At 48.9% G+C, this 18,184-nt stretch overlaps 1 protein-coding gene across 6 annotated transcripts in view; it reads left to right on the forward strand.

Moving 5' to 3' along the window:
- The window catches only part of Dapk2 (death associated protein kinase 2), a 119,735-nt gene that overhangs the window by 89,070 nt on the left and 12,481 nt on the right, over positions 1-18,184 (forward strand). For 4 of the 6 annotated variants that reach the window (XM_050126258.1, XM_050126276.1, XM_050126286.1 and 1 more), the window contains 5 exons: positions 7,026-7,155; positions 10,637-10,685; positions 11,341-11,367; positions 13,701-13,853; positions 14,446-14,491. In XM_050126258.1, coding sequence (XP_049982215.1) covers positions 7,026-7,155; positions 10,637-10,685; positions 11,341-11,367; positions 13,701-13,853; positions 14,446-14,491 — 405 coding nt within the window. Of the gene's footprint in view, positions 1-7,025; positions 7,156-10,636; positions 10,686-11,340; positions 11,368-13,700; positions 13,854-14,445; positions 14,492-15,818; positions 16,657-18,184 lie in introns of those variants that run through there. The other 2 variants (XM_050126304.1, XM_050126267.1) reach the window with 2 other exon arrangements.

The raw sequence follows: 18,184 nt of genomic DNA on the forward strand, positions 1-18,184 counted from the left end.
AACTCTGCCCCTTGTTCTGTGACTCTGGCAGCTTCTTGACCTCTCTGGGCTTCCCTGCAACATGACTGGCAAAATGACCTCTGAGATTCCTTGTGACTCCAACATTGTGAGGCTGGGGGATAAAACGGGGAGGGGGTGGGAAGGAGATGAGAGATGGGGGTGATGGTTTGTGTGAGGGTGTGCTCTTCGTGAACTCAGGTGACTGAACAGAGAGTCAGGCTGAACACCCAGAGAGGGCTTAGAGCTACCATCTAAGAACAAAGTGAGAAGTGCCAACGTGAGGCAGCCTCTCGGGGCACTGTACTCCCCTCTCAACCCTCAGAACGGTGCTATGACCTACTAGACATGTACCCACTTTATAGATAAGAAGAGAGGCACCCAGAAGGATCAATGACTGCACCCATGTCTTATATTTTTAGTGGTAGAGCTGAGAGGTGAGCCCAGACCTTCCTGGCACCATGCTCGTGTGTTTTGCTCTTTACCACATAGTTCCCGAGGTTACATTCATCCTGTCTCAACCACTGGGCATGGTGTGCTGGTCCCAAGAAACATGGGTCCTCCTTGGAGGGTCAGCTAGCTTCCAGTCGGTTCCACAATAGGTACCATGCAGCAGGATCTACTAGGACATAAAGGGACTTGTTGGCTTTCCTTGGGATACCTGCCTGTGTGGCAGGCAAAGTTGGGCATGTTTGTTTTGACAGGTGGGGGCAATTCCACCCCACCCCATCCCCCAGCAGCAGCTCTCTGGATTCCGGGCTGGGCAGCAGCACCTAAAGAATGTGGAGCCTTCCCCCAGCCGTACTTGGGAGGTGATGTCAGGTGCGTGGGTTAAGTGCCTGGCTAAGGTGAATACCGTTGGAGGAGGGTGACGGGATCAGGAGGATAGGTAGGATTGTACTGCCCACAGGGTAGTCTGGCTGGGACCCAACCTGCTGAGACTACTGCCGACTGTTCTTCCTTCCTGACCTGAGGCAGAGAGACAGGATCCTTTTCATGTCCAGCCCTGGGGCTCAGAGCAGCAGAAATTTGCCCGGCTAGCTTGGACATTTGTGTCACACCAGAACTGCTAAACCTGTGTCTCCAAGGGCCTCTGGATGACATCGATGCCTCACTTAGAGTCGGGAAGTGGCCTGTTTATTAAGCTCAACACCTTGGCTTGTGAACCTGAAACTATTTCCCAGCCCCAGGCCTGGGCTCTCTTCTACCACTGAGTTCTGTTCAGGGAGGTGAAATCAGGGATCTCAGCCTGGAGAACTGCCGGGTTTGCAGGTTTGCCAGATCCCGGGCTACCTGTCAGACCATACCTTAACCCTGTTAACAGCTCTCTGGGCAGGAGGGCTCTCTGGCACTCCTAGAGGTGGCAGAAGGGCTAACAGCAGGCAGAGAAGGCTGGAAACCCTGGCTGGAATTCTTTCACTGCATTTGCGTGGATATTAGTGGAGTGTGCAGCAGGCAAGGGAGCAGAGGCAATGCTGGGAACCTTGGACTAATCGGCTTTCCCTAGGGAAAAGGCCACCTACCTAGGGAAGTGTCATTACCGATGAGGGACAGCCTACAGTGGAGCCTGCTGGTGAGCATGGCTCTGGAGGGTTAGAGCCTTGAAGATAAGGGAGTGAAAGGAACAGGGTCATGGGCGTGGAGAAGAATAGCAGAGGCTTTCAGGCAGAAGTAGCGCTTACAGCTCAGGAGTGTTTTATTCAGGGATGCTCTCCGGGGAGGCTGCTCGGGCTCCAGTAACTGGTTCGACACCTATGCACACACAGCACAGCAGCAATAAATGGACTCAGTGAAGATGAGGGTGGGGTGGATTTGACCAAAACATTGTATACATGTATTCATACTAAATAAAATATTGAAAAAGAATAGAGCTGCATCTGAGGATGGACCAGAGGTGATCTGAGGTCCCTGAGATGGTGGTACCCACCCTGTGGGGAATGAGAACAGGTCCAGGCGTGGGATGCAAGGTGGGAAAGGTAACTGGGGTGGGGTCTGGTGCAGGGATGCGAGTGTCTCAGTCGTCAGAATGAGCTTTTTATAGTCACTGGGACCAGTGAAGATACTTAACAAGATATGATCAGAAGCTGGACTGCCAGGGAAGTTCTCGCCATTATGAGCCCACAGGCCTTAGACAAGTCCTTTAGTTCTCTGGGCCTCAGCTTCCTGCATCTGTGAAATGAGGGTGCTAGTGGCACCTACTTCTGAGGATACTCACCGAGTACAAAGATCTTGTTCTCACCGAGACGAGTCTCTGGCTCCTGGAAATGGTCAAGCTGTTACTGGAGGCTGGAGCAGCAGAAGGAAGCCCTGTAAAAACTCCAGATAAGAGGGCCTGTGTTCCCTGGCCAGCCTAGACTCCCTTGGTGGCCTGGAAGCAGCACTATCATTTGGTGGCAGGGAGCCAAGGGCCTGTCTGCACCCAGTCAGGGCAGGTCCGGGTATGTAGGGCCAAATAATTCATGTAGCTCATTGAATAGCTGGTGAGCTGGGAACAAGAATCCCAGTCCTAGCCAGGCGGTGGTGGCGCACACCTTTAACCCCAGCACTTGGAAGGCAGAGGCAGGTGGATCTCTGTGAGTTTGAGCCCAGCCTGGTCTAAAGAATGAGTTCCAGGACAGCCAGAGCTATGTAAAGAAACCCTGTCTCCGAAAAAACAAAAACCAAAACAAACAAGCAAACAAAAAGAATTCCAGTGCTGAGCCCTCTCTCCAAGCACTCCTCCCCCCTGTTCGGTTTTCTGGTCTGAAAGGAGGGGACAGCCAGGCTGGGGACACGGTTTGGATGGTTTCATCTGCATGAAAGCATTCACAGAAGAACTGGCATCCTTTGGTGGCAGGCAGGTGCCTGCTCCAGACACTAAGCCGCCTAGATTTTCCAGCTCTAGCAGTGAGAGGGATATTTAGTCTAGAGGATGGGAGCAAGAGCTTTGGTCTGACAGATAAGTGCTTAAATCCTCCTGTCCCTTGGCTGACGGCGTGGCTTCTTTTTCAGCAAGAAGGGAAGGATACCGTCCACTGCTTGAGGCAGTTGAGTAAGGTGTAAACTATACCGTGTGTTCGGTTAGCACTTGGTCCTGCATATGGCATGGGCTTACTAAATGGCACTTGTCTTCTCTCGGGGAACACTTACTGAGCACTCGGTGGCTGCCAGGCTCTATCTTAAGCCCTGGAGAGATGCTAGAAGCTTGAAGCCCATTGGAGGCGGCAGATAAGCCACAGAGGAGCTCCAGTTTGGAATGAAGGAAGTGCTGTAATGGGGGAAGTGCGGGTGTTGGGGACCTGGGGAGGGAGAGGCCAGCAGGAGACCTTTTGGAGGAGACCTGCTGTCTTAACTGAAATGTGAATGGGCAGCACCAGCTTTGGGGAGGGGGCAGGGCAGGGGAAGTGCTCTAAGCAGCCCTTCTCCAGGCAGGGCTGGAAACAGATGGGTAAGAATATGTAGTCTTCTGCAGTTCTTCCAAGCCAGGGGACAGACCATTTCCTTTGCACTGTGAGCTACAGCCGTGAGTAGAAAACAAGACCCGTGGCTGCCTTTTCTCTCAGGGGGGCCCTGCCCTGGAGAGTTCAGCCTCAATTCTTTTCTGCCTCATCTCTGCTGCTCTATAGTCCTGAAGATCTCCAGGTCTGGGGTGTCCATCTCTGTGGCCCATGGCTCCCATTGCGTTCATTGTGGTCCCGTGCTGGGTTCTGTTGGGGCATGGCTCTCAGCCCAAGAGTGACTCAGGCCCTGGAGAAGTTCCTAACAAGGTGGCCAATGATGTGGGTAGAAGAGAAGCTGCCTGGTAGGGAGGTAGTGGCTAGTATGGAGGCTGTATCTCGGTGCAGAGAATAGCATAGTATTCCTGTGGCAAACACCAGAGTACCGGGCCAAGGACACTGGAATGGGCCACCTGCATAGGTCTTGTCTCCTGACCTCTCCTGCCCCCACACTCCTTCAGCAGGGGCTAAAAATCTGATCTGCCTTGGGAAAGGACTTGGACACATTTTCAAAATAAAGTTGGGAGTACTGTCCAGAGAGGAAGAAGAATAAACAAGCTTTAAAAATGCAAAAGGAAATGTGTTATTTAAACAAACCAAAAAAAGAAAGAAAGTGGAAAAATTATGAGGGAGGACCTCAACTCCCCGGAGTCTCCAGCTGCGGTGGCAGGAGGTCACAGAGACCTCAGGGAACCGGAGACACAGGGTGCATCTGTTGGGGGGGTGACCAATCCAGAGACACAGGGTACATCTGTTGGGGGGGGTGACCAATCCAGAGACACATGGTGCATCTGTTGCGGGGGGGGGGGTGACCAATCCAGATTAAATGTAAATTTAACTAAGAATTAGGATCATGCTCTGTGTGTCACCATGAGGGGTCCACACAGCATTCGGGATGGGAGAGCATTGCAAGGTCTGAGTTCTCCCCCCAGTTGGGGATAGCTCTGCCAGAGTCAGGAAGGAGGGCCTGCTGGATTAGAGACAGTAGCCAGATGGCCTAAGAAAAAAGTCTAAACAAGCAGAGGCCTAGGGGTGACCAAGGTCTGCTCACAGTCAGCTAGGGCCTGGAGCCATAAGGAATGTCTTCTGGGGAGAGAGGGTTTGAGCAAGTCCTGCCAGGATTATACTGGAAGCTGGAGGACCAGAGACCGCCTCCCCCACAGGCAAAGCCAGTGCTGTAAGCAAAGGCACAGGGTGGGAATCCTTGGCTCTTTTGAGAATGGTGACTTCCAAGCCTGTCTAACGTCTGTTTATTTGGTCAGCAGCTTTTCTGAGCTGTAGTTCACATATGACACAGTCCCTCACAGGCTGTGTGTAAATTACAGATTTTTATAACCAAAGCACAATCACTTGCAGTGTAGTTTTAGAATTAATTTCAGAATATATTTATCACCCACAAAGAAACCATACACTTATTAGTAGTCTCTACCTATTCCCCAGTCTTTTAAAAATTATTTTTATTATATTTTTATGTGTGTATTTGTGCACATGCATGTGCAACAGTGCACATATGGAGGTCAGAGGTCAACTTGGAGCCGTCGGGTCGGGTCTCTCCTTTCTACCACGTGGGTCCCAAAGATGGAACTTACACCATCAGACTTGCAGCAAATTCCTTCACATCAGTGGTTCTCACCACGTGGGGTCACGATCCCTTTGGGGGGTCACACAAATATCCTGAATATTAGATACTTATAATTTCTAACAGTAGTAAAATTATAGTTATGAAGTAGCAATGAAAATAATTTTATGGTTGGAACATGAGGAACTGTATAGCGCCACACCTTCTCTATGTACTATGTGCTACAGTACAGTTCGCAAGTCAGTCCAGCAAGGGGCTGGAGATCGAAACACACATACACACACACACACACACACACACACACATCATAGACAGAGACACGGGCCATCCTTGAAACAAGAACGCCAAGAATGCCCCCTTGAATCAAGAATGTCAACTTTATTGTGTTCCAGGGCAGCTTAGGTAGTGTCTCCTTGACCAATGGCCACGCCCTAGTGCTCAGCTGCAAGCCCACCAGAAACCACTCCCCTGTCTCGTGCTCAGAGCAGCTGCAAACACAGGAAAATGAGTTGTTTACAGGAAATTCAGGGTCTGGGAGTCCACAGTCCCCAAAAGAACTGTGCTAAAGGGTCACAGCATTATGAAGGTTGCATGGTGAGCCACCTCGCTGACCCTATTCCCCAGGTCTTACTCAATTGCTAGTATACTTTCTGTCCATATGTGTTTACCTACCCTGTGTGCATTTTTATAAGCAGAATCCTGTGTTGTGTGCCCTTTTGTGTGTGTTTCTCTCTTTTAGCATGTTTTCTTTCTCTTTCTCCTCCCTTCCCTCCTCCTCCTTCTTTTGGAGGAGACTTAAGATGTAGCCCAGGCTGACCTCAAATTCACTTCAGTTTTCCTCCTTAGTATCTCAGGTGCTAGGGTTTCAGATATGCAACCTGACACCTGGTTAGTGTAACATTTTCAAGTCTTCTCTACATTGTAACATAGATCAGTACTTAATTCCCTTTTATCTTTTATTTTATTTTATTTTATTCCTTTTTATCATTAAATTGTATTCTTAGGCCTGGTAAGAGTACTTAATCTCAATAAGTAAGATCCCGGATTCTGCCTCAGCCTGAAAAAACAGTAAGCCTTCCTGTGTAGCTATTATAAGTGGTGTGGGTCTGTCGCCCTTTGTCTCTTCATCAGCTGATGGGCATTTTCTACCTTAGGGCTCTTGTGGCGATGCTTCCATGAACAATCCGTCATTGGAGGAGTAGAGGAAAATGGCTAAGCAGGTGGACCTGCCCATTTCCTGTCTAGTCCGGGGGCTTAGATGGCAATGAAGAGGCCAGACCTCAGGACCCTGTCCCAGCTTCCCTGAGAGCTGAGAAGTGGATGGTGGGGAGGACCGTGAGGGTCTAGTCAGCATCTCCTCTTATTGCCGGGCCTGCATTGTTGTGTCAGGGCCAGCAGCTGTTTCAAGACCGGAAATAGTTTGGGCAGCTGGTATTTTCCCTGGAAATCAGGTGCATTTTGTTTCTGTGTCCTGCCAAAAGCCAAAATTAGTTAAACACACAGAGAGAAGTTAGTTTGTCTGAAAGAAAGTCAACAGGAAGCTGACTGGCCAGAGGAAGGAGGGAGGTTACACAGTCAGTCAAGGCTGGCACGCCGTGTATAGACCTAGGGAAGCTTGTGTGTCTTGCGTAGAGAGGTGGCTTTGCTTATAGGTGAGGCTACAGGTATCTGATCGGTCCCATCTGGCAGATGAGGAAGCAGAGAACCACATTGAAGGGATCTTCCAGTCAGAGATAGATAGGACATTAGAGCCCAGTTCTCTAGTTCTGTGGTCAGTACAGGGTTAGTAAAAACTGACCCTTGACCCTTGGTGCTGGATTTGAGCTCACAGAAGACCTAGTACAAAAAAAAGCGAGAACTCTGCTGTTTTATCCCTCCACCCAAAAGAACACAAAACCCCACCCTGACCCAAAAGGAACACACAAAACAACACTCTAATTACTATCTTCCCTTCTTTCTTTTTTGTCCTCCAGCCAGAAAACATTATGTTGTTAGACAAGACAATCCCCATTCCACACATCAAACTGATTGACTTTGGCCTGGCTCATGAGATAGAAGATGGAGTTGAATTTAAAAACATTTTCGGAACACCGGAATTTGTTGGTGAGTTCTGGGGCTGTTTTTCCTCTCAATCTGACATTGTGGCTGGGGAGAGAGTTCAAACCTGAGTTCAAGCCCCAGAATCCATGTAAGAAAGCCAAGACTAGTTGTTTATACTTGCACTACCAGAGCTAGGACTCACTGGCTAGTTGGCCTAACTACTTGACAGGTTCCAGGCCAGTGAAAGACCCTGTCTCAAAAATTAAAGTGGGTTATATTGAAAGAGTAATAGCCAGGGCTTTCTTCTGGCACACACACACACACACACACACACACACACACGGGGGGGGGGGGGGAATCCCAGGAACAATCCTCATGTCTGGGCTGAGACTGATGCCTTGGGAAACCTGCTGGAAACCGAAGAGGTTGAGAAGAGATTGTCTTACTAGGCCCTAGGTGAGGAGACAGGCATAGGCTTCAAGTGCCCACTGGGACAGAGAGTAGCCAGGTGGGCTTAGAGGCCTTTGTAGAGTTAAACTTTCCTAGAGTTGGCCCCACCATTTACTCTTGAAGGAGTTTATTGTGCAGATTTAAAATCACTTCCCTGCCTTGGTTCCCACAGGAATTCCTCTCTCTAAAGTAGCTTCTGATTCCCTGTAAAGGACAGAGGTATTTATCTGTGATCCACCACCTGCCTCTCCCAGGAACCTCACTCAGACATCGGAGTGGCCAGCTCCCATGAGGCCCTGGCCTTACTGTTTCCCCTCTGTCTGTTTCACCCTGTACTCCAGCCCGTTCTGTTCTACACCCGAAAAATTCCCCTCTGGGCCCTGGTCCAGAGGCTGGAGGATCACAAGGAAATCCTTCTGCAGAGAGGAAAGGGATGAGAGTTGAGAACCAAACCATCATGTATCTATCTTCTTGGGGAATTGAAGTATTTCAGAGATGGAGGGAGCGGCCTCCTGAAAATGCAGCTTGGCTTATTTTCTCCATCAGGTGCCTTGTTCCAAGCCAGACCCTGTCTCAAACAAAACAAAACAAAAACAAACAAGAAAAGACCAGGCACGATTTGAGAGCACTAGATAGAACTTTAGGGCTGGAGAGGTGGCTCCGTGGTTAGAAGTGCAGACCACTTTTGCTGAGGACCCAAATTCAGGTCCCATGGGGCACCCATGGCAGAAGGCTCACAATCATCTCTAACTCCAGCTCCGGAGGACCCAAAACCCTCTTCTGGCCTCTCTGGCACCTGCACTCACATGTACACACCTACACTCAGAATCACACATCTGCACAGAATTAGAGCTAAAGACAAATCATAAAAAATATTCAGTATGTAGTCATGTGGCACAGACCACTCTTAGTAAGATGCAGGGAGGAGGAGATATTGCTGAGTAAAGCACTTGCCATGACTGTGTGACCTGAGTTTGATTCCCGAGAACCCTCTGAAAGCCAGGTGAGGTCATGCATGTCTGTACTCTCTCAGTTCCTACCACAAGATGAGAAGCAGACAGGAGAGTCCCCAGGAGCTGATGGGCCAAGGCTGGAATACACAGGGTAAACACACAACACACACAGACATGAAAACAATTTCCTAGAGAAATGATCATCACCAAAGTGATGTCAAGTTGCTGTGTGAAATTATGTAACCTGGAGTTGGGCATGCTGGTACACACCTATAATCTTAGTAACTGGGAGGTGGAGACAAGAGGGTTTGGAGTTCAAGGCCATGAGAAGCTACACAGGGAGTTTGAGACTAGCCTGTGCTATATAAGATCCTGTCTGGCTGGGCAGTGGTGGTGCGCACCTTTGATCCTAGCACTGAGGGGTGGGGGACGAATAAAATAAATGTCTCTAACTCAGAAATGTAAGACAGGAGGATTATGAGATGGAGTCCAGCATGGGCTTTCCAGTGAGACCTTGGCTCTCAAACTTAAAAAAAAAACTCTAAATATAGGCTCTCAAATTATGCACCTATCTTACTGGACCAGTTGTTAGATTACTTGAGGTCCACACTTAATTTTAATATCATTTTAAAAAATAACACACTTTCATGTGTTCATCAGCAGAAATAATAAAAAAAAAGTATCAATAATGAGAAGCAGAAACCATCCAAGTGATTCTGAGCAGAGACTGCTGGGACACAGAGAGACAGAAAACAGATGAACTATATTACACAGCTCTGAAAATAGCTGTTCATGGATGAAACATGTGAAAACAATCAAAAGAATTTCAAATGCATCCTGGAACCATTTTCATAAAGCTAGAGAAACAAAGCCAGTGTAGGGGTGCCTGTCTGTTGAAGGAGGAGATGTAGGGAGAGGACAGCTGACATACCCCACAGAGGCAGTGGTTTAGATAGTGCTCTGGATAAATAATCTCATCTTTCCCATGCTCCCTTGCCTTAGCAGTTAGCTGGACCTCCCTCCCCTCCTCAGGTACTCCCGTTATTGCCATCTACTTCATACTGTATTCTTAAAGTCGTGGAGAAAGTGGGTGTGACATTCAGCACTGGCTTTTTGGGGCCTAAGTGCTCTCTGGGCAACACGCGATCCTCTTGTGTCGTTAGCAGAGTCTTCCCCCTGCACTCTACCCTCTCTTGGTCACCCACCACATCTTTGGCCCAGATCCTACTTCCACTAGTATATTAATGATTTCAAATCTGATGCTTGGCCCAAGCTCCTCCCCTGCCGTCAGCTGCCCCCTGGCATGTTTAGTGTCCCTTCAGGCTTGTCACCTTACCTCAGTGACCCCTAAAGATGTCCTCGGATGAAGTCACCTGTCGGGCAGGACTCAGAGGAAGACGAAGGCCCTCTCTGCCTTCTTCCCCATCACCCAACCAGCGTGGACCTGTTTGGAGTCTCTGCCCAGCAGGGTTCCTTCCCCACAGCAGGCCTCATCACCAAGCCTCCAAGTCTTCTTCCTGACCCTTCTTCTTCCCACATTTGTCTTCCTTTGTGCCTTCCTTTCCTTCCTCATCAAGGCTGTTCATGAGTGATTTCTCCATATCTAACAGGAAATCATGTCTGTCTCACTTTGGCTGTCTGCTGCAACCAAACGCCTTAGACTGGATAGATTATAAGCAATAGAAACATGTTGATCACAGCTCTGGTGGATGGATGGGAGTCCCAGATGGTGGTATCAGTGAGCCTGGTGTCCGGTGAGGGACTTTTCACATAGATACTAGTGACCTTCTCTATTCCCACATGGAAGGAGGGAACGATCTCCCTGGGGCCTTTTATAAGAGCCTAACTTTATTCCTGAAGGTTCTCTCATGACCCGAGCACCTATAAGGCCCTATCGTCTTCTACTGTTGCCTGAGAATTAGATGTCCACATAGATTCTGTAGGAACACACACAGTCCATAGTAACTCATTTCCTCAACATTCTTACATCCTGGTTATTTCCACCTACTGTTTGAATATTCTCCCCTCCCTATTGGAGATTCAAGATGGAGATACACTGGGCACCAAACACTCTAGAGTTTCCTAGAACCATCTCCTCTTATCTCTACCCCCTCTTGACTCCTTGACATGACTTCTTTCAGCTCCAGAAATCGTGAACTATGAGCCCCTGGGACTGGAGGCCGACATGTGGTAAGTGGTTCCGGGGAACAAAAGGCCTCAGCCCCTGGTGTAGCGGACAGGTCCCCGAGTGTTCAGACCCCTTCCTTATGCTCCTAGTCTGCAATGCTCCAGGAGCAGTAGACATGCAGTCAGGAGGCAATGAGGCTTGGATCCATGGTCATCAGGCGAGAGGCTAAGCAAGTGCAGACCCATTCTGGGCCAGTCTCGGCTGGGGTCTAGATAACAGTGAGCTTCATTGGTCACTCCGTCAAGTGTTCCACCGCAGTATCCCGTGTTTTCCTAGTCATGCTGCTGTGATCAGTTCTTTACGTGTTTTATTTGAACACTGCTTTACAGTTGGCCCAGCTCGTGACTTGGCTTTCTAAGACCCTGCCACCTGTGAGGCTGTTCTTATTATTTATTGTCCTCATTTGATGAGCGATGTGGCCTCAGAGAGAAAGAAAGGGACGTGCTCTGATGACAGAGTCTGCACACGCAGAAGTCAGACCTTGAATTTGGGTCCTTGATTCAGTGTGCAGAAAGCAAAGATTCTAAATACATCCGGGTCTGTTGCAGAGTGGGGTAGGGAGGAGTGGGGCTTCATATGTCATTCAGGGGACTTCTTGGCCCTGTGTGGGGGTTTGAGGGTGGACCCACACAGCTCTGACATGACTGTCCTTTGCAGGAGCATCGGTGTCATCACCTACATCCTGTGAGTATCTCCAGCCTCGGGTGCATGCCTGCTTAGCTCAGGAGGTATGAGAAGGGTCAAGTCCACACAGCACCGGAGGCCAAGTTCTGAGCTCCACTGGTGACAGCCCTGACGGTGCCTGCACCTGCCCCATCTGCCTCTTCTTTTCTCTCTTCTCATCCCCAGGTCCCCTTTCCTCCCTTTCACACTCTCCTTCCTTCTTCCTTTCTCTCTTTATTGTTCCCTTGAGTCTAGTGGCTTAAATCAAGATTTCCCGCCTAGGTGGTTTTTTGTTTTGTTTTGTTTAGTTTTTGCAGACTAGGCCTCATCTGGGACAGGATACTAACGCTGTCTCTTTCAGTTTGTGTGGCCATGGACAGGTACTTAACCTTTGGACCTGTTTTTCTTATCAGAGAAATAGAAATCACAGACTTCCCGCCACAGGAAGTGGCGAGGGTGGAAATAAGCTATCTTGTACAAGTTTCATGGGCCCTGCTTTGGCACACAGGGCAGGCTAGTAGACACTCAGTAGTTCCCAGTGGTCACCCTCTTATAGCACCCATGGAAAACATTGCTTCATGGCATTTTCAGAGTAAAAGCCCATAGCCAGGGCCAGTGTTCCACAGCTTTTTCTTAGTTTTGTTTTACCATGGAGCTCTGACTTTACTTACTTAGTTTTGTGATACTAGGAACTGAACCTAGAGTAACTGAATGTAGCTAGGCAAATGTGCTACCACTGAATTGGATCTTGGAACTTTTTAGATTTTTTTTTTTCTTGTTTTGAGATAGAGACTCACCAAATTGACCAGACAGGCCTTGAACTGTGTAATTCCTGCATCAGCTCCCCCCAGGAGCTGGGATTATAGGCTCAGTGTGACCGGGCCTGGCTGACACTGCTTCATTTAAACCCTGTTTTATCAGAAGAACTGTGTCAGGAACTTAGGATCCTGACATGGGGGGGGGAGTCAGATTTGCTTGTCCTGGGCTCTGTGTCTGTGGGAGATAAATCATGCAGCTAGTGTCACCCTGTGGGAGCATGGTGACATCTGTGAAATCCAGGGGGAGAGGCTGGAATTGTGGAAGATAGGTAAGTGGGTAGATAGATAGATAGATAGATAGATAGATAGACAGACAGACAGACAGATAGTTAGATGATTGATAGATAGATTTGAACTAGGAGATATAGAATCAAATCAACTCCCCAGATAGTAAAGAGGTGGGTAAGGACACAGACCCATTTCTGGTCTTACGGAAACCAAGGACCTAGGACTTAAACAGGGTTATTTGTGTTTTATCAATGACAGGAATAATGACCAATAATTCTAGAGCCACTAGTATGGATCAGGGCCACACAAGGCATTTTATCTATTTCTTGTGGTGCTTAAGTTTGACCCTAAAGACCTTGTATATGCTGGATAAGTGCTCTACCCCTGTGATTCATTCACATTTATTAATTTTTTTGAGATTGGGGAGTCTTACTATGTAGCTCTGTCTGGCCTAGCACTCTCTATGTAGACCACAGAGAAATCCTTCCTCTGCCTCTGCCTTCCAAGTGCTGGGATTAAAGGTGTGCACCATCATGCCTTAGCCTTCCTTTGCTCTTTGGAGACAGCCTTTCTCTGTATAGCTCAGGCTGGTCTTGCTATTCCCCATGCTAAGAAAGCAGCGATAGGAATGGGCATGACTGCCAAGAGGTATTTGGTGAGCAGAAACAGCAAGAGTGTCATCCAAGGGAGATGTGGCAATGGAGGAGAAAGGAAGGCCAAAGTGACTGCCCTCTCTAGCGTAGCTAATTGGTGAGATGGCGTGGTTAATCGAGGTGGGTAGCACAAGGATGGGTTTGTGCATAGCAAGAGCATGTCCGGGTGCTTCAGGGGGGTCACTGTATGATACAACTTTGCCAAGCCTGGTGGGGACGAAATCTTGTACACCTTCTGTGCCTCTCAAGCTTTGTTCCAGTTGTTCCTCCATCTGGAAGTTCTTTCTAGAGCTTCTCTGACCATTGACAGCCTGATCATTCATTAAGTCAGAGTCAGTGCAAGGTTCAACCACTCTGTGATGCTGCACCGCCCCCCACTACCCTGTGCTCCCCCATTTCTTTGTCTGGCCCCTTATTGTATTTTACTTTGTTCTGCCAGAAACTATGTCTCTTCTTTTAGCTTCGGAGTCCATTACACACAGTCTTCCTGGGTTAGGGATTTAATTGGAGGTTCAGAAAGTGATTTGAATTGAGCCGCACTGAAAAGTCTATTGTTTGGCTGCCTGGAGAGAAGAGACTGGGCTTCCCTGAGTCCATTACTCCTATGTCTGTCTTCCTTCCCTCCATTACATGGGTCTTTCTCTGTTGTGCTCAGACTAAGTGGAGCATCCCCCTTCCTGGGAGACACGAAGCAAGAAACACTGGCAAACATCACAGCTGTGAGTTATGACTTTGATGAGGAATTCTTCAGCCAGACAAGTGAACTGGCCAAGGACTTCATTCGGAAGCTTCTTGTGAAGGAGACGCGGTAAGTGGATAAAGACTGTGGCCTCTCCGGTAGTCATTCTTTCCCGTTGCCGTTCACAGACATGCCAGTCTGGCCTCACTTTGCCATCTGTGCCATGTAGCCCAGTCTGGTCAGGTGCTGAGAAGTGTCGCTGGCCATGCCTTGCCATTCATCTTGTCGTTTTGGTTTTTGCCCTCATCTCCTCCTGCCCAAACACAAACGACTCTGCCTACAGGAGCGTACACATTTGTGTGCTTGCACGCATGTGTATTTGAAAATCAGGGGTTATTGTGTGCAGTCTTCCATATATGAATGCAGGACTCTGGTTTGAAAGGTAGACAGTGAGCGTTTTGAGGCCTGTTCAAGTTGAAAGCGGAGGCAGGCAGGCCCAGAGAGGTCAGGATAGCAGTAGAACATGAGACATGCCAATCCTACCTCTGCTTAGGACCTGGACCACTTTCCCTCGAGTACTGGAAATGCAGGCAGTTTTCAGCCATCTCTGCAGCTGCACCGCCTTGATGGTACAGCCAGCCAATGTCAGACAGGTGAGACGCAGACCGCTGCTCCCATCACTTGTCCTCATGGAACTTTTGTCTCCTCATCCTCATTGCAGGAAACGGCTTACCATCCAAGAGGCTCTCAGACATCCCTGGATCATGGTAAGGGCACGGTAATGAATGCCAGTGAGCAGGAGGTTCCTCTTCTGCCACCAGAGCTGGCTGTGGCAGTCAAATACAAATGGCTGTTAAGAGGCCTTTGCTTGATCTTGGGCGCTGGTCAAGGGTCCTCACAAGGTCTATGCTTGTTCAAATGGGGTTATGCTGGCTCAGTACTAGAGTACTTGCCTCGTTTGCATGAGGCTGTGAGTTCTATCCAAAGCACTGCAAAACCAAACAAAAAATAAATAAATAAAATAGGGTTATGCTACCGTAAGTTTGTATTTCATGGGTCCAGAGAGCCAATGAAACCATCATAGACCTCAGCTAAGATACTTTTCCCTCAGAGGCCAGCTTACAAAATGGTCTTTATTGTAAATCATGTGGCAAACAGATCTATGGCCACTAAAACCTTGACTGTAATCAGGTCCCTTTCCTTCTCTGCCTTCTGGGCTCTCATTAAGGGATTAATGCAAGTCTGTCATGTAGCTTCTTTAGGCTCTGTGTGGCCTCAGGGATTGAGTCCTGAGACAGAGGCCTGGTGGGGAAGAAAAGCCAGATCTATTAGGACAGCTCTGTTCCCTGTTAGAGGGTCAAGGCAGAAAACAAATCCCACAGTCCACCTGCAGTGGAGGGCTGACTGGTTTTTACAGTTTGTCATGAAAAGCACATTGGGAGTAATAGGGGCACTCAGAGCAAGGCTCCAGCCCTGGTTCTATGGGCTGAACACTCTGCAGACTGCCTTCACTGTTCACGGAGAAGGCCCATAGGAATGAGCTAAGTGTGGATGTAGAAGAAGGATAGAGACCTATAGACAATAAATTCCTTTACTCCCTAAAGGATGGAGAAGGCCAATAATCTTCCAAGTTGGGATGTTCCCAGAGTCCAAAGCTAGAGAGCCTCTTGGGCTCCTTGCTGCTGAGCATGCTGGCTTTTGCCAAGGCTGCCTTGTCCTGAAAGGCAGATACCCGCAGCCTTCCTCTGCCTGCCATAGCCTGCATGTTTCGGCCCTTGAATGGATGTTCGCAGAGCCCTAGTTGCAGCCTACTTGTCTGTGTGAGCTACTATTAAATTCTACGTGTGTGGTAACCCTCTCTAATGGCCATGGAGCACAGTTAGCATGCAGGCAGCACCCCCACATTCCTTAACGTTTCTTATGGCCTTGTTGGGGGCGGCAGTGCTAGCCTCACCCTGGCCCTCCCTCCTGTGTCTTGACATAAGCAGTGAATGCCAAAGAAGCCATGTGTGTGCCTTCCGCCTGCAGCTTGGACTGCCCTGTGGAGCACATATCATGTTAATATTCTGGTTCTTCTGTCTGAACACTTACTAGTCAAAAGGAGAAGCCAGAGCCCCTGAACAGTGGAAGACACAACCTGCCCAGCTGAAGACCAAACGCCTGAGAGAGTACACCCTCAAATGCCACTCAAGCATGCCCCCCAACAACACTTATGTCAACTTCGAGCGCTTTGCCTGTGTGGTAGAGGATGTGGCTCAGGTGGATAAGGGATGCCTGGCCCTAGCAGCAGCCCATGACACCCTGCAGGATGATGTGGAGGCCTTGCTGGCTATCTACAACGAGAAGGATGCCTGGTACCGAGAGGAGAACGAGAAGGCCCGCCATAACCTGTCCCAGCTCAAGTATGAGTTCCGCAAGGTGAAGTCCCTGAAGAAGCTCCTGAGAGAGGACATCCGGAGCACAGGGGCCGGCCTTGGAGGTGTGGCCAGGAAGCTAGACCATCTGCAGGGGCAGTTTGAGGCTTTGAGGCAGCAGCTCTCAGCAGACATCCAGTGGATGCAGGAGCTGCTGGGCAGTGTTCAGCTGGAGAGCGGGAACACGGATGGCTACGGTGTGGGCTCCATGTTCCACCAGAACACCAGTGAGTCCCTGTCGGAGCTGCTCAACAGATCACACGTGGAGGACATCCTGGGCGGCCTGAAGCTCTGAGCACGAGTCTAGTCACAGTGCATTCCCAGGGCTTTGCAGAAGCATGCTGTCTTCCACTCTGCTGGGGTATCCCACCGGATTTATCCCGCAGAGTGTGTGTGTTCAGCCCTTCTACTCCCTCTAGAGCTCCTCAGCCACTGGGGTGCTAGTTAGTGGCTTACTCTGCACCCCCCTCACCAGCCTGACGACAAAGCAGCTGAGCCATGGAAATAATTAGAAAATGTATCCCCTCAGCATGCTCTTCTCGGGGGGGGGGGGCTAATCTGCCGGCCCCAGGAGATTCTTGATAACTGAGTAATGAGGACTGATTGGCACACCTCTCATGTTCCGTCTGCGTGCCTTGGTGCAGAGCTTGGTGATGATTGACATAACTAAGAATAACTTAGCTGGCAGGGTGCTTTCCGGTTACAGAGTTGGGGTTTTAAAATATACAGAGAAAATACTTTCTTTTAAATTGTCTTCTCACTCATCAACTCCTCATGTCTGTGACCTTATTGGATCCCCAAAGAACTCTCTGAGATAAGAGGCTGGGATATAGCTCAGCTTTTAGAGGGTTCGCCTAGCATCCACAGAGCTCTGGGTTCGATCCCCAGCACAGCATAAACTGAGCTTGGTAGTACACACCTCTATCTGGTACTTAAGAGGAGGAGCCAAAGGGATTGGGAGTTCAGAGTTATCTCTGGCTATGCATTGCTTTTGAGTTAAAGGCCAGCCTGGGCTATCTGGGCCCCTGTCTCGAGGTGGGGAGGGGCTCTGTGAGCTGAGAAGGTGAACGGCAGTGTTATTACTATTCATTCCTGTCACCAATGAGGAAATTGACTCAGAGGAGGGGAATGAGTTAGGATCATACATAGTCTGTTGGAAACCCAGGGTGCCCGTGTTTGAGGTGAGGTATGGAGGAAGTCTAGTGAAGCTTAGCTGTAATGTCCACCATACTACTAATGTTCTGATCCCAGAGGCTAAGGTTCAATTTTGCATCGAGAATGAAGACAGGAGGCTCACAAGGAAGTGTTAACTCATATTCTAGGCCAGTGGACCCTGAAGTCTGGAAACCCAGAGAGCTTTGGGAAGCACAGTGCTCACTGGGCTCTTCTAGCTCCAAAGCTTTGAGCATCATGAGGTTTGTGTGATGTCACCTCCCTTTCCTAGGAGGAAGGCCCATCAATACTTTCATGCAGACAGCACATAGAATACGGACCCTGGACCCACGTGGTGCTAGGAGCTTGGGATTGGGGGCAAATTGTATTATTTCAAGTACCTCCACAGCCTCGCAGAACATCCATCATAATTGTCTTAAATATTATTCTCAGGTTAGCGAGAAAACAAAGAAAGAATGTGACTTGTCTCGGGTCACCACGTTAGTAATAAACGTGGGAGCCTTCTGATAAGTCTGTAGCTCTCTCTGATTCTCTTAACTGCTTGGATTCCAGGAACTTATGCCGTGCTTGAGAAGTGGGTGTTACCCAAGTTTATCCATCCATTCAGACATAGTTAGCAGGCACCTGCCAGTCTCCAAATAATTGACTTGAGTCTGGGGACGTGGTGTTAAGTGATATCAAACTGGTTTTCTACTTCCTTGGAGTTCTCAGTTGAGTGATAGGTTCTAGCATTAATCAAGAATTATATAACTGCAAAACTCAGCTGGTCCCTATGCTATGAAAGAGAGGTAGGCAGCACTGCAAGGCCTACGGTGAGAGAGAGAGAGAGAGAGAGAGAGAGAGAGAGAGAGAGAGAGAGGGAGGGAGGGAGGG

The sequence above is a fragment of the Alexandromys fortis genome, unplaced genomic scaffold (assembly GCF_014885135.2).
Source record: "Alexandromys fortis isolate MF-2015 unplaced genomic scaffold, M_Fortis_MF-2015_v1.1 scaffold_22, whole genome shotgun sequence".
In the NCBI taxonomy this organism is placed as follows: domain Eukaryota; kingdom Metazoa; phylum Chordata; class Mammalia; order Rodentia; family Cricetidae; genus Alexandromys; species Alexandromys fortis.